This window comes from Natator depressus, chromosome 2, assembly GCF_965152275.1.
Source record: "Natator depressus isolate rNatDep1 chromosome 2, rNatDep2.hap1, whole genome shotgun sequence".
NCBI classification, from domain to species: Eukaryota; Metazoa; Chordata; order Testudines; family Cheloniidae; genus Natator; species Natator depressus.
The window spans coordinates 124,029,473-124,046,313 of NC_134235.1; the positions used below are offsets into that span (position 1 = coordinate 124,029,473).

At 37.2% G+C, this 16,841-nt stretch overlaps 1 protein-coding gene across 3 annotated transcripts in view; it reads left to right on the forward strand.

Moving 5' to 3' along the window:
• Positions 1-16,841, forward strand: part of LOC141982693 (cadherin-9) — a 128,195-nt gene that overhangs the window by 76,035 nt on the left and 35,319 nt on the right. For all 3 annotated transcript variants that reach the window (XM_074944989.1, XM_074944988.1, XM_074944987.1), the window contains one exon: positions 1,439-1,733. In XM_074944989.1, coding sequence (XP_074801090.1) covers positions 1,439-1,733 — 295 coding nt within the window. The remainder of the gene's footprint in view (positions 1-1,438; positions 1,734-16,841) is intronic.

A 16,841-nucleotide genomic window follows, 5' to 3' on the forward strand; every position in this document is an offset into this window, starting at 1 on the left:
AAAACTTCCATTGATTTTAGTAGGGTGAAGATTTCACTCTGTCCTATGTAAACCTTAGAAATGTTAGTAGCCATTAACTACAGTCATGCAACCAATGGTTTGAAGTATAGTATAGATCAGAAACAGGAAGCATTAGCATTGTCATCACACCGTAACTATTTCATCTAGTTGTCTTACAGTAAACAAGGCCACACTGATAGCATGAGTAAAATGAACAGGTTTTGGCCCTTGGAAGAGGAAAATAAATAGGTACTTAATGCAGAATTCAGTACAGTGACCCTTTGTATCAGTAACTCCATTTTTTAGCATTTAATATTTTATTCCTCATTTTGGCAAGAACCCAGCCAGTCAGAGTATTAGGTAGATGTAACAGCAGAAGATGTGGAGACAGAAACTGTTAGAGTAAGAGTGGTAGCATGAACATACCAGCAGAAAAATAAATGGTATTGAGGAAATTTTCTGGAACTAGATCTTGAAGAACACCTACTTATAACATGCAGTGGTTTTTTTTTAGGTTGATGAGTGCCCGTTTAAAAATGGACAGAAGGAATCTTTCTTTTAATGTGGTTTTGTCTAACCAAAATAATATCATGGTGCGTCAAGTTATCAAATCCTTGTCAGATGCCAGTAGGATGCAACATAGTTGGGATTTCTTGATGATGAAAACTGTGCTGACTACACATCACAGATGTCCTTAAAAAGGAAATGTATTTCCATATATGCTGAATTATGAGGATGAGAAGAATAAGAATAAAAGATTTAGCCATGTGGCATCCCTTTAATTTTAACAGGAAGAGAGCTGCTAAACTCCATGCAATGCTCTGAAAGTTTACCCCCTAGTGTTCTTGAAAATTGTTTCTTGTATATAGAGGGGACCAGAGGGTGGGGACTGGGGGGAGGGAGTAAATCATTAACTGAGATAGATGACCCTCAAGAAAAAATTGGAATAAAACTGTAAGGTTCTTCAATTAGAACTTTTACACATGCTTTTGGGAATTTCAGAAAGCTCTAATCCTTAACACCAATCTGTTCATCACTGATATAAAGCAACTGGTTCTATTCTATACATAAATCCTAGTTTTATCTTACAAAAAGGACTTGAGAGTTTTAGATGTCTCTTATCTTCAATAATGAGACTTCTCTGGGTTTCTGGACAGACTGTTGAAAGAAACATCATTTTTGTTATCATTGGATTATTATAAATGTTACTGTATTATCTTCTACATTCCCTTGTGTCCTTACGAATTTGTTTAGAGATATTTTGTGTGTGTGACTGAGTCTCAAATTTGTAATTTTTCCAACAGTGAGACAGAAGATAACCACTGCTGACCCCAATTACAGTCAAGATTTGTACAGACTTATTCATATATGCTAAATGATTTGGTCTGTAATAACAATACATATATTTATAGAATTCTTCTTTTCTACCTCCCTGAAGCTACACACTGACCAAGATAAAGGAGATGGAAATTTAAAATACATATTAACAGGAGATGGGGCTGGCAGTCTATTCATTATAGATGAAAATACAGGAGATATTCATGCTGCAAAGAAATTGGACCGAGAAGAAAAGTCCCTGTATGTGCTACGTGCCAAGGCTATAGACAGAAAGACTGGAAGACAAGTGGAGCCGGAATCTGAATTTATCATTAAAATCCATGATATCAATGACAATGAACCAAAATTTACAAAGGACATGTACACCGCCAGTGTTCCTGAAATGTCTGGAGTTGGTAGGTATAACTTATCCTTATATAAAATGGCTTTTGGGGATTCTAGGATAAAAGTAACTCCTGAGTAGAATGGAGAGGTTGTTGTTTGGTGTATTTAAATAGTAGTACAAGCTTCTGTGACTATCTATTCAACAACTCCTGTGGCCAGGAACATATCACTCCTGATCAGAAACCTGGTTTTGCTTATTTGTTTCATTTTCATCCACTTTTTATGCCTTTTTCCATACCACGGGCTTCTTTATGGCTGTTTTAAACTCGTCACAGCAAAATGGGAATGTATACATAATGGTCTTATCAGTTACTACCAGCTACTTTTGCATCACTTCAAAATACCACTTCTATAACATGTCCAACTAGTGTTTGTATAGGAATATTAACATTTCAATCAATTCGACATTTCTGCATCTTGACATACAACAATCTGTAAATATACAAGTAGAGAAATCATTTATGTATCAAAATGTGTTCTTATTAATACCTCAACTCATTTTGCTCATTCCCACCCCCACAAAAACATTCCACCTGTCTCTCTTTGTCGAGATATAAAACATATGTGGGGGGGGGGAGAAAGGAAAGCATTACTATTTCAGTCTAAGGAGATTTTTCTAAATGAAATAAATGTTTTACAGCTATTCACAATGGCAGCATTGAAAAGCAAAACATGAAGTGCTTGTAGGAATAGTAGGGTGAGGAATATGTTCTCAAAAGAAAATAATTCTCCATTTTTTGTTTGTGTAATATAATGCTTTAGCTATTATCCACCAGCATGCCACTATAGGCATTCATCAAAAGCTCTCATAATTACCTAAGAGTCTAATTGTTTCTTGAATAGAGATGGTCTCTCCAACAGAGCTGGGTGGATATAAAGCACACGTGCAAAGTGGGGCAACTGGTTGTTGTGGATTTATCTGTGCTTAATCACCATGATTTAATATCATGATCTGCTGTATCAGCTCTGCAAAATGGCATTGTTGAGAGTGGCAAAGTACCAATAACAACTTCTGACAAATACATGTGTTCTCAAAATAACTTCAAGAAATTCACCACTGTCCTTGGCAACAGTAGCACAAATATGAAAGCGTTAGAGAAAACTTCATTTTGTTGACATGAAAGGGGAATTCCTGCATTAGTTTCTGAGCTATAAAGAACACAAATAATGGTTCTCTTAAAGAGATATGGAAAATAGGGAATAAACAGAATTATTTCCAATTGTGAGGTGAGGTTTATTTTGATAAAAGTCTGTAAAGAAAAAGGTTTTGAGAATGTATCTATAGTTTTTCACTTTAAGTTTATTTCTAAAGAAAGAACTGCACTGGAATAGTTTGGCATCAAAAACAAAGTGCCCAGTTCTGATTTCATGTACATCAGTACAGCCCCATTAGAGTCAGTAGGGAATGTTAGAGAACAGAATTGGATCCAGTTTCTTGGCAGTGGAGGCTGCTGTCTATGAAATGTCCAGAGACTATGGTGATGGTGGTAATATAAATATACATTTATATAGCTACAGTAGTTGGAGCTCAGAGAGTGGCTCTGACAGAATGAGCACAGCGGAGTTTGGCAGTAAGGGTAGTAGGTTGCTTAATTAGTTGTTTGTGGACTGAAGTAAAATCAGTTGAAAACAGACAAACAGTTTATTGTTCAGAATGCCTGACCACTTGGCTTGTGTCCAAATGACATACGTGTATGACGGGTGTAAGCAGACCCTGGCCCTCAGAACCTCACTACTGTACGGCATCTTGAGGCCAGAGCTGGTTGATGGGATGTGCAGACAAAGGCCAGATTCTGAAGACACTGAACAGAAACACTGTAGGCAAGGCACAACTTAGAACAGTTTTCTCCCTTCCTCTTGCTCAGAAAGCAGATGGCAGATTGGGAAAGAACCAATGTGGGTTGAATGGGTAAACTTCCTTAGATGGGATATGCTTTCCAGGAGACTGGAGTACACTTGTGAGATTTAGACAGGCTGTGACAGTATGGAATTTGATAATTCAAAATACTGTCAGCAGGGTATGTGGTGATCATGCAAACCATTCCGTGACCAGCATATTAGGTGTGAAAGTTGTGGATTTCTTGAAAGAACTTGGGTTGTTTAGCTTAGCAACTTGGGTTGTTTAGCTTAGCAAAAACAAGGCTGAAAGGGATGATGATTGCTTTCCATAAATATGTCATGGGGGTTAGCACCATGGAGGGAAAGGAGCTATTTAAGCTAAAGGACTAAGCTGGCATAAGAACAAATGAGTATAAACTGTCCATGAATACATTTAGCCTGGAAATTAGAAGGTTCTAACCATCAGAGGAGTGAGATTCTGGAACCGCCTCCCAGTAGCAGTAGTGGGGGCAAACAGCCTAACTTGTTTTAAGATGGAGCATAATCAATTTATGAATTGGATTATATGATATGGTTGCCTGAGATGGCAGGGGACTGATCTTCAGGACCTCAGAAGTCCCTCCCAGTCCTATGTTCCTATCTAATTAAATCAAGTTACATAAATTTAAGCCAATTAATATCGCACAGACAGAAAAGGCATAAAGAAAAAGAAAACAACAAAAAACAGCAACAAGGGATAATGACAGAAAGCATAGCCAAAATATAGAAGGTAGGTTAATACATGAATACATGAAAACTGACTTTGCATTTGGAAGCCAAGGCCAAGGAGGACTGTATTCTTGTTCCCTATTGACCTCATCAGGATACTGAGGAACACGGTCTGAGCTATTATAGATAGAATTCCTACCACAGCTATGAATGCTGCTATCGTAGCAGGACCAAAACCTATAATCTGTCGCAAATAGAGAAAAAAGCTAGAATACTGGCCAGCCTCCGGCAAGTAGGACAGAAATACTGTGATACAGATCAGGAGGACTGTAGAATCTTTCCCAACTTTCTAGACTAGACTAGTTGATGACATGAATACATGAAAACTGACTAGAAATGGCACAGACCCCACCTATATGGCTAGGGTCTATATTGCATGTGAGCTGAACTGAGTAACCAGTGCATCATGGAAATGACATTTTAGTAGGAATGACCTCTTGCAATTCAATGTCTAGGATTTACTGATCACCTATATTCATTCCTTTTTATCTCTCTATGCAGAACAATCCATTTTTTTCTTGAAATAACATTTGTCATAATCACAGCAAAATATTATTTGTATTATCCACATACATTTGAGTTAATTTATGCCTCATATGCAATATCTCTACTAGCTGTGGTACATACTGGGTATCAGTGAATTAGAGGAGTGTAGAAGAGAAGTCTTGGAAGCTAAATTTAGATTAGAAAGTAGGCTGAAGTTCAGGGCCTCTGCTGTAGCTTTCTTTGAATTGTGTCTGGTTCCAAGTACACAGCCAAATTCAAAGTCACAGTGTGTTGATGAGAAGATGATGTTTGAATTTAACAGGCACTGAACTGGGAACTTTGCGACAGAGACAATGCTAAAGTTTTGAGGGGAAAGGGTTGTGTAAATTAGGAAGTGGGGGGAAACCACCAACTATCAAGTTTCAGAGTAGCAGCCGTGTTAGTCTGTATTTGCAAAAAGAACAGGAGTACTTGTGGCACCTTAGAGACGAACAAATTTATTTGTGTGTAAGCTTTCGTGAGCTACAGCTCACTTCATCAGATGCATGGAGTGGAAAATACAGTGGGGAGATTTATATACATAGAGAACATGAAACAATGGGTGTTACCATACACACTGTAACAAGAGTGATCAGGTAAGGTGAGCTATTACCAGCAGGAGAGAGGGGCGGGGGAGAAACCTTTTGTAGTGATAGTCAGGGTGGGAGAACATGTGAGGAACGGTGTGTGTGTGTGGGGCGGGGGGAATAAACATAGGGAAATAGTTTTACTTTGTGTAATGACACATCCACTCCCAGTCTTTATTCAAGCCTAAGTTAATTGTATCCATTTGCAAATTAATTCCAATTCAGCAGTCTCTCATTGGAGTCTGTTTTTGAAAGTTTTTTGTTGAAGAATTGCCACTTTTAGGTCTGTAATCGTGTGACTAAAGAGATTGAAGTGTTCTCCGACTGGTTTTTGAATGTTATAATTCTTGACGTCTGATTTGTGTCCATGTATTCTTTTACATAGAGACTGTCCAGTTTGACCAATGTACATGGCAGAGGGGCTTTGCTGACACATGATGACAGATATCACATTGGTAGATGTGCAGGTGAACGAGCCTCTGATAGTATTGTGGCTGATGTGATTAGGCCCTATGATGGTGTCCCCTGAATAGATATGTGGACACAGATGGCAACGGGCTTTGTTGCAAGGACAGGAATTCCACCATGATTTCAACAATTTCCATCCCACCATCAACCTCAGCCTGGACCAGTCCACACAAGAGATCCACTTCCTGGACACTACGGTGCTAATACCTCTGCCATGTACATTGGCCAAACTGGACAGTCTCTATGTAAAAGAATACATGGACACAAATCAGACGTCAAGAATTATAACATTCAAAAACCAGCCGGAGAACACTTCAATCTCTTTGGTCACTCGATTACAGACCTAAAAGTGGCAATTCTTCAACAAAAAACCTTCAAAAACAGACTCCAACAAGAGGCTGCTGAATTGGAATTAATTTGTAAATGGATACAATTAACTTAGGCTTGAATAAAGACTGGGAGTGGATGGGGCATTACACAAAGTAAAACTATTCCACACACACACACACACACCCCATTCCTCACACGTTCTTGTTAACTGCTGGAAATGGCCCACCTTGATTATCACTACTAAAGGTCCCCCCCATCCCCCGCCCCGCTCTCCTGCTGGTAATAGCTCACCTTACCTGATCACTCTAGTTACAGTGTGTATGATAATACCCATTGTTTCATGTTCTCTATGTATATAAATCTCCCCACTGTATTTTCCACTGCATGCATCCGATGAAGTGAGCTGTAGCTCATGAAAGCTTATGCTCAAATAAATTTGTTAGTCTCTAAGTGCCACAAGTACTCCTTTTCTTTTCACCAACTATCAAGGAACACTCAAGTCAGACAGAGATCAGTTAGGGGTGCCAATATTACTAAGTAACTCTGTATCAGATAGTAAAGAGGAGAATAGAAAATATAGCTGATATGGAGGAGGAACAACATGAGATCATCACAGAGGTACATTTTATAAATGAGTAAGTTAGCCAATAACAGAAACTCAAAAAGCAATTTCTCATTGAAATCAACCTCTATACTGAAGGACTGGAGGGCAATACATGTTGTAACTATATTTTTAAATAATATTAGGACGGAGTATAGGAATTACAGACCAGTGAGTCTTCTTCAAGTACAATGTAAATGCATTCAAATAAGAATTTAAACGAGTTATAAAACACCTAGTTTAACATAATGCAATAGGGACAAGCTAGTCAGTTTCGGTAAAGGCAAATCAAAACAAAATGGTTGGATACATAAGTAATGGGACAGCAAATGAAAACTGAAGCTCTGAAAAATTTATCATAATCACACTATAAATCAATGGTTGTCAAAACAATGAACATTAATTTTTGGCCCCAAGGAAGTCAAAGGGAGTTTTTCCCTTGATTTCAATAGGGCCATGATTTCATTCTTGGAATATTCTGTTCTGATCAACAAGTCTCAGTAGAGACTACCGCAGAAAAAGAAGAATTCAGAGATGGGTGATGAAAATGATCAGAGACTTGGAGATCTTCTACATGTAGAGAAACTGAAAAGATTGTATCTCCAATGGGAACAGGACTTCACACTAGGACTGTTCAGTTTATATAGTAGATGCTGAATTATATGAAATAATGAATGACTTAGAGGAGACAAATTGAGTGATGCTATTTAACCTCTCATATAATACAAAAGCAAAGGGAAACAAACTGAAAGAAAGAAACTTAAAGGACAAAAGGAATATATATTTATTTGAACATATTATAATTCAACTGTGGAATCCACTGGGAACCAGTGGCTTATAGGTGCTTGAAAGAAGTCCCCTAAGGACATGTATTCCATAGTTGTCCATTATGGAGATTTTTGCACCTTACTCTGAACCACTGACTATTGGCTGCTGTCAGAGATAGTACACCAGACTGTAAGGAACAATTGCCTGATCTCATATGGCAATTCCAATATTCCAAAGGACACAAAGGACTGATGATGTCCTTTTTAGGATGAAGTATTCAGCTTCTACATAGAAGGAGGCGATTATTCTTTGCATCACATTGGAAAGTGGAAATATTACAAGAAAAGTATTCTGTGAAGCATCCAAAGATTTTAAAAAACCTGTAGTACCTTCCAACCTGCATAATCAAAGGTTTATTAAGTACACATTGGAAACTGAAAATAAACTCAGCAACATCATTTCAACTGAGGCTTTTCAAGACAATCTATAAAGGAAAAGGTAAAATGTATGTTATACCGGTGTATATATTTATATCTAGTCTATTATCTTCTTACCTTTCACGATCACAGATAAAAGTTATGTTTATCAAAGGAAAGGCCAGCATGAAAGTGACTTTTCTGAAGTTTTAATGAAAGTGTTACATTTGAAGGAAGTTGTCAAAAGACAAGTTAGTAGTAGAAGCAGTAAAGTGGTTGGAAACAAATTGGTCTTGAACTAGGTCAATATTACACACTTCTCTACCTGCCCTCTTAATGTCAGCAGGAAAGGTTTCTAGTCTTCCTCATTCACCAATCTCCAATATACAGTTGGTAAACATCCTTCAGAATATATTTTTTAATCCTCAAATTGACTTCATTTTCACAATAAGAATAGGTGTAATATAAAGTCAAACCACGTTCATTTATCTGTCAACTCCATTAGTGTCAGTCAGATTTAACAGATGCAACTGAGGGCTGTGTGCTCTCTCTCGTTACGTGCACTTGCTACAGCCACACCCACACTCAGATAAACAGGAAGAATGATTGTTTTAAAAATAGTATTATCACCGTTCACCATGTGCATAATCTCCCTCGAAAGACAGACTTTGCGTCTACACGACAAAGCTGTTAGCGACATGGCTGTGCTGCTACAGCTGTGACGCTAAAAGGCGCGTGGTATAGCCGCAGTTTGTCGGCAGGAGAGAGCTCTCCTGCCAACAAAAAACTTCCATCCCCAACGAGAAGTGTTAGCTTTGTCGGCAGGAGATCGCTCCTTTGGACAAAGCATCTTTTACACCAACGCTTTTCGTAGGCAAAACTTTTGTCTTTCAGGGGGGTGTTATTTTTAACACTTCTGAACGACAAAAGTTTTGTCTTTCACATGCCAGTGTAGACAAAGCCTAAGTACCATGCTCCCTAATGGCTTTCAATGAGACTACACTGAAATGTTTGCTTCAGAGTATTCCCATCACCTTTCTTCTGCATTGTGTCATCATAGCTACTGATAACTCACGGGACGTTGGTTATTCCACCTCTGAAACTCTTACAGGAAAAGCTGCGGTGACATATGATAAACCTCATGTTTTCTATTTCTGAGTTTGCTTAAAAGTCAATAAGAATTAATTTAAAGATTTGTGTAAAATTCCATCAAGGAATATTTATATTTTTATGCTACATAGAACACTTTTTCCCCAGTCTCAGGTGCAAGAGGGCAAGGAATAAGGTTGAGCCTCATGGCCTTGTTATGCTATACAAAACCAATTTCTATTAGATTAAGAATCTGGGAGTGTTAGCTGACAAAATATGCTCTGGTTAAGTGTGGGGGGGGGGGAGGGGAGGAGTGTGCCTACCTTTGAGTTAGCATGAAAAGAAAAGCAACCAGAGTGCAGAAAAACAATGACTTTTTCATACAGTGATATACCACATTCTGTGGTCAGATATAGCCTTTGCACTCCAAACTCTCACACTGCATAGTATAAATACTGTAGACAGAATATTTTGTACAGTACTATGACCCATTTTGTGAGAATTAGGTTTCAGTTGGTATTTGCAACTTTAAATGAGTTTCAAATCCACTGTATAGTGTCAAAATCTGTAGTTTCCTCAATTGTGTGTATGTAATATTGTATATGTATTTACATTTTTATATTTACATTTTTCCTGTTTTTTTTTAATTAAGGATTCTTTAGTATTCATTATACAAATCTGTCTTAGAGAGAAATTTTGACATTTTCACAGAAAAATATTTGAAGCAAAATGACAGTTCTGTGCTCAATTTTTTTTTAAAAAATATCAAGGTAAGAAAGCAAAATATTTCCATTTTCAAATGTGCAAAACAAGTTAAATGTGTTTTTTTCCCAGGGATCGGAGTACTTTTTTAGTATTGATACAGCTCTTTCTATACAGTAACTTAATACTTCATGTTCATCAGTAATTTATATGGGACTCATTGCTAATATTGTGTACTAAATTTGATGAAGAATATTCTTAGTTGGGGAAATCTCCATTTTTCAGGTTATGTTTTTTCATTTTACTGGGAAAAATCCACTGAGGCCTTGTTATTCACTTCTCTAGTCCCATTTGTATTCTCAAATTATACTTATTTTTTCCTGAATTATAATTATTTTAAATAATGTATACAGTGACATATACAATGTGAATAGCACTTTACTGACAAAATGACATGTCTCTGCTATAAGGAGCTTATAGCCTCGGGCTTTGATCCTGTAGGTTCTGTGCAGACAGACTCTTTTGCATTGAATTCAGTGGGATTTTGTGCAGGCATAAAGATCCTCCTGCATGGATTTGATTGTAAGGCCCAGGTCTTAATTCTTTGTACAGATTTTATGTCCACTTATGCCTACCTTTTTTTCCTACTGAAATGCCAAAAGATCTTTTGAGCTACAATAATTAGATGCATTAAATGATATAAAAATGGAGGATTTGGGGACATTAGGAGACAGATCATGGCAAACATGAGAAAACCCACGAGAAGGTAGATCTACAAGAATTTCCAAATTATCACATTCCAAGGAACTACTGACACAGGGAAGGGCCTGAGGTCATGGCTCTCAAATTATATAACACATACATTCACAGACATATCACATAACTGTCTGGACATATATGGATAGCTTGGGAAGCCAGAGAAGCACTGGTCGAGGGCTGACTATGCATTTTTCACATACAGGAACGTTTGCAGGTTTGGGGGGTAAAGACTTAGGACTTTTCTTCACTAAAGTGGTAAATTGACCTAAGTTACGCTACTCCAGCTACGTGAATAATGTAGCTGGAGTTGACGTAGCTTATGTTGACTTACCCCGGAGTCTTCACTGCTCTCCATTGACAGGATACGCTCTCTGGTTAACTTCTTTACTCTTCTAAGAGAGCTGGAGTACTGGGGTTGACCAGTGAGTGCTCTACTGTTGATTTAGTGGGTCTTCACTCGACCTGCTAAATTGATGCCTGCTGTATCTATTGCAGAAGCGTTGATCTCCCCATGGTGAAGACAAGTCCTTATACAATACATGCTTCTTCACCCCTTTCTTGCACTTATCCCTTTGCCTTGTATTTACATGACCAAAAGGAAACTGGAGCATTTAGCTTAAAGTGATTAATTTATATTGAATTTGTTTGATTTTATGTACATCTTAGATATTTATTTAATATATTTGCTATTTTCTTTGATTAACCTTTTCCACCATTGTGCAAGAGACACACCCTCTCCTGCCAGTGACCCTCCATTTTAGTAAAGATCTCTGTGTAAGATTTGGATTGAGACCAAGTGGCAGAAGAAGTTACAGTATGTTCAAATCTGACCTTTACTTCCAACCAGATAGACAGACAGATAGGAGCTTTAGAAAGTGAAAAAATGGCAATTGCTTATTTTCTGTCTGAAAACTGATTTTCCTTGAGGGTGAAACTGACCAAAAATGACCCAAGTATTTCTTTTTCCTATCTGGTACCAAAAAGTACTGGTAATAATTTTACCAGTTTCTTTGGGGGTATGATTATTTTTGCATAGCTCTACTTCTAACAAATCTCTCTCTCTCTAAAATAATATATTTCATTTCTGTGGCATGTTTCCTCTTCTAGAGCTTTACTAATTTTATATAAACATGAATCTTTTCACCCAGCATTGGATTGTAATCATCTCCAGTACAGAAGGACAGCAACCATATGGAAAACTAGCACAGCAGAGGAGAGGGGATGGAACTTAGCTAGTAATATTGGAGTAAACCCTCATCTCCCAAAAAATAATATGGGAACTTTAATGTGCACACAAGTATAGGACCTTAGTTTTTATAATGTCGTCTCTGAAAGAACACAATGCACAGTGCACTCAGTGTCCATTCTATATCCCTCAGAAAGATAAAGTGCTAAATCGACACTCCTGAGATTCAAATCACTGGTGCTAACTAATCCAAGTCATTCAGACCTGAAACTCAGAATCTCTAAGCCATCCTTCTGTAGGAGGGGACGCTAACAGCTTATCAGGTGAGGGGGCACAGGAGTTGAAGTATGGTAACTAATAACCAGGTGTCATTCCCATAAAGTAGGGTAGATTTCAAAGAAGTGCCCAGGGAGTTAGGTGCTCATTGGCACTTCCCAGCTGATATTAGTGAGAGGCACTTAGTTATACCACTTTGCCCCATGATGAAAACTTTCCCCTAATAACTTATTCCATGGAACCAGAAGGATGAGAGAAAAACATAACTTTGTAACCCTTCCTTTCCAGTGTGTTTAAATGGCATTTGCAATCTGTTCCAAAGGTCAGGGCACTAGTTTAGAATTTTGGAGACTAGAGTTCAAGTTCCTGCTTCACTACAGATGGCCTGTGTAAACTTGGGCAAGTTACTTACCCTCTCTGTGCCTCAGCTTCCTATGAGTAAAACAGGAGTGATAGTACTTACCTAACTCACAGCAGTGTTGTGAGGATTAATACATTACAAACAGTGAGGTCCTCACATACAAAGATAGATTCAATCCTAGCAAGTGTACAAATTTCCAAGCATGACTGATAGCAAATGTGTGGTTTCCCTCTTTATCTCCCTCATATAATATATTGTAATACCATTTGTGTGGATATCTTATTGGGTCATTTTATTTCCCATTATTTCTGAATATAAAAGAGAAAGTGTTTCTGCAGCTGACTGGCTCAGATCTTTATATTCATGTTGAAAGTGCTTTTATCATACTTATGCTCAGAAATTGTTTGATGTATCAATTTCCCTCAGTTTTACTTGAGTATTTGTTCAAATATAAAACTCTAACCTCTGGACAAAAATATGACTGGCTTGAAGTCAAGACATCAGCATTTTTTGCTCACATCTTATGCTGACACTGCACGGGGATACTAGGGGATACATTCTGCACTGTTAGCAATGCTGTCCTTTGGATAAGATGTTAAATCAAGGTTCCTTCTCTCCCTTTCTGATTGATGCACAGGTAAAAATCCCATAGGTACTCTGAAAACAGATTCATTGTTCTGGCCAGTATTTTCTCTCGCACTACGGACATGTTTTAAGGCCAAGACTGTAACCTGTTGTTAGCATCACAAACAAATTTTCCTTACATAATATCTGAACTACAACTAGTTAACCCATTGCTTCACAAGGTATTTCAAATAATGGCTCCAATTAAGCTTGTTCATGGGAAGATATATGCCAGAGGGGTGAGTGTAAGGAGCAACTTACCTACCCCCAATGCAATGTAACCATGCAGGGAACAGCCTTTACTGGGCTACAGATGCTGGAGATTGCAATGGTTGGGATTAGTTACCGCTGCTTGCAGTGCTAATCACTCATGTCTGAGAGAGACAGATGTGTCATATCCCATCCAACAACAAAACAGGACCATTCAAGAAATACCTTTGCAACAGGATAGAAAAACACCATGCTGTCTAGGGGCACTTGGAAATATTACACCGATAACAGGTGCCAGAGCAGCAGCCGTGTTAGTCTGTATCCGCAAAAAGAAAAGGAGTACTTGTGGCACCTTAGAGACTAATAATAATAAATTTGTTAGTCTCTAAGGTGCCACAAGTACTCCTTTTCTTTTTACACCGATAACAAAATGTCTCCCTCTGTGCTGTATTGGACCACAGAGTCCTCCCCCTTCCCAGCGCTCCACACCACAAAAATTCATAATTTAGTCTTTGCGGACAGAAAAACACTTTATGAAACTAAATTCTAACCTCCCTCAGAGTTTACTTTGGAAACATTCCTTTCTGCATTTTGGCTCAGAAGCAGTTGGTAGTAGGTTTCTGGCAAAACTGGAATTGACTAGTCCAATTTTAAATATATCTGAATACAAAAACTATTTCCAAAAAAAGATAAAAACACATCTATATTATGTATACACACACACACACACGTATATATATTAATTATATTATATTTCACATTTTATTCTCCATCCTTCAAAGCCTGGGGCAAATCCTGCAGTCCTTACTTAAGCAAAACTTTCACTGGAGTCAAATGGAAACTAACCCTTTTGAAAAATAATGCCACTTATTTTGGGTGCATGAGTATGAATTTCAGTGGCTAACTTTAGGTATCCAAGTTTGAAAATGTCAGGCCTATTATCTAACAGCATGTTAAAATGAAGCATATCAAATGTGTCCGTTTTGTAAGCAGAATACAAAGGCAATCTCCTTCCACCAGACATCCCCTACAATTAGATTATTTCCAAAGTGTGCAAATAAGATCTGGTTTTTAGTGCGGCGCAAAACAATATGCTGCAACTTATTTTAATACAATGTAAATTAACATAATGAAGCATCACACAGAACACAGCATAGACAAAGATGCTTTGAACACAATTTTCAGTGTTCAGTGACGATAAAGGACACATCAAATAGACTAATCACAGCATAGGAACAAAGAGCCAAGATTCTGACATCTTCACTTAAGTTGCGTAGAACCTTTTTTTCAATAGCAGTCCCATTGATTGCGACTCAGAGAGTAAGGTGCTCTGTGGTTTTAGTGATGGTGTCAGAATCTGCCATCAGCTTTGCTGTAGCACAACCATGCTGACCTAAGCATCAGAAAGGAACCTCTCTCCCCTTAGTCCATCTTGGTCTTTTTCCTAATGCAGACATTAAAATGGCTTTGAAAGTAAGGGGAAAAATATAAAAGTCTGTACATTACTGGGTTTGCTGTTGCTAGATTAGCATGTTTTCATTTTAAAAACAGTTTTAGTTTAGCACACTGTTTAATTTTTTTTAATATAATCGTTTTCCACAATGAAGTGCGCAGAGACAAAACTAATAATAGGAGTAAATGTACTAAATAAATTGTAGGAACACAGCAACATTATGAGCATGTGTCTGTGGTCTGTTAGTGATGGTGATTCAGCATGCATTCCATATGACAGTGAAATTTCCCCCTTGTCTATAGTTTGATACACTGTCTTCACAGAATCAGGGACAGAGAAGTAAAAAAGGGCTGATGTGGGTCATCTGGTCTGACCCCCCAGCTTATTCAAAGGAGTACTTTCTATATTATTCCCAATAATGTTTTATCTATCCTGTTCCTGAGTATCTGCAGTAAGAGTGCTTCCACCATTTCTTTTGGCAGTTCATTCAAGGGGTCTGTAGCTTTCACACTTAACAGGGCAGACAGAGGGGTGCTGGGCTTCTGAAACTGTCCATAAAATCTGTAGGAAATTCAAGCACTCAGTACTAAATCCAAGCAAAACTTTCTGCCCAAAACATTCCCGCCCCAAAAAAGCAGATTTGAGTCATCTGAAACATTTAGCAAAATCGAGTCACTTTTACTGAATTTTACAATCAAAAAATGTCCTAGCCAAAAAAAAAAAAAAAAATCTAAATGTTTTGTTTTGACACTTTCAAAATGAAACATTTCATTTTCTGACTCAAAGTGACTTTTCATTCCAAAATATACTGCAAATCTATCTTAAAAATAAAAATTGAACATTTTGGTTTGGGTCAAACACAACATTTCCCCCCCCAATTTGGGGGTCAACACAACAGGACTTTTTTTTTTTTGAAAGGCTCACAAGCTGAAAAATGCAATCTCTACTCAAAACGTCTCAGGATTTCGCCCAAGAACCACTTGTTTGCACATCTTAATATCCTCATCTCTTACAGCTCTGAATAAATTATATTCCTAAATTTATATTGTTTACACTCTATAATCATGTTCCTCTTGAGTTCTCTTTTTGAGACTATGCGTCAAATTCATCCCAACTCCGCTGATACTTATGTAGTCACATCAGGAATGAATCTGATTCTATATAATTAGTGTCTGCAATCTCCTCCTTGTATCTGCTTTGTTGGCATAAATTTTATTTTCTTTAGTTTTTCTATACTGTTATAATATGGGACCGAAATGTCTCACATTATATAATAGCACTACAAGACCAAAATTCCAACTGAGGCTGCATCAAGACTATCTAGAACAGCATTATTACTAGAGCTGATGAAAATTTTTTCAATAGAAATTTTATTCTGTCAGAAAATGCTGATTCATTGAAATCAAAACATTCTGTGGGAACATGTTGATTTTGATGAAACTTCATTTAAAACAATCTAAACAAACTGTTCTGATAAGGTCTAAATGTTCCATTCTATTTCTGCTTAGAGCTTATCAAAACTTATTGGAACAAAACATTTGAATTTTTGTATTGAAAAAACTTTTTATTTCAAAATTTATTTTAGATGATATTATATTATATAACTGAAAATTAAAAAGTCAAAAACCTAACAAAACATTTTGATTTCCTCAAAACTTAGTATTTAAATTAACCCAAAACAAACACACACAAAATCAAAAATTTCATTTTGCAAAAAAATTAAAAATTCTTTGATTTGTTCCAATTCAGAATTAACACAAATTTCAAAATTGTGGAATTTCCTTCAAAATGGAAATTCCTGTTCCCATACAGCTCTGATTGTGACATTGCTGGCTTTCATGTGCTCTCCCTATCTATGAATCCAAGACTAGTAGTGGCTTTTTCCACAATGGCAATCTCCAAGCTCATATTGAGTTTTCTATGTGACCTCATATCAAAATATTTCTCAAATCACTTTTCAGCCAGCTGTCTCTATTAACCTCCTATCTATATATATATAAGATGCTTTGAGATTAAGAACAAGTGTGATCAAGCCCTTTGGGAATAAGAATATTGCTCTTTGTACAATAGTTGTGTGTGTATTAAAACATTTAAAATACCTGTCACCCACATCTAATCAGTTTTGTCAAAATACCTGCCAAACTTGTTCATTGAAGC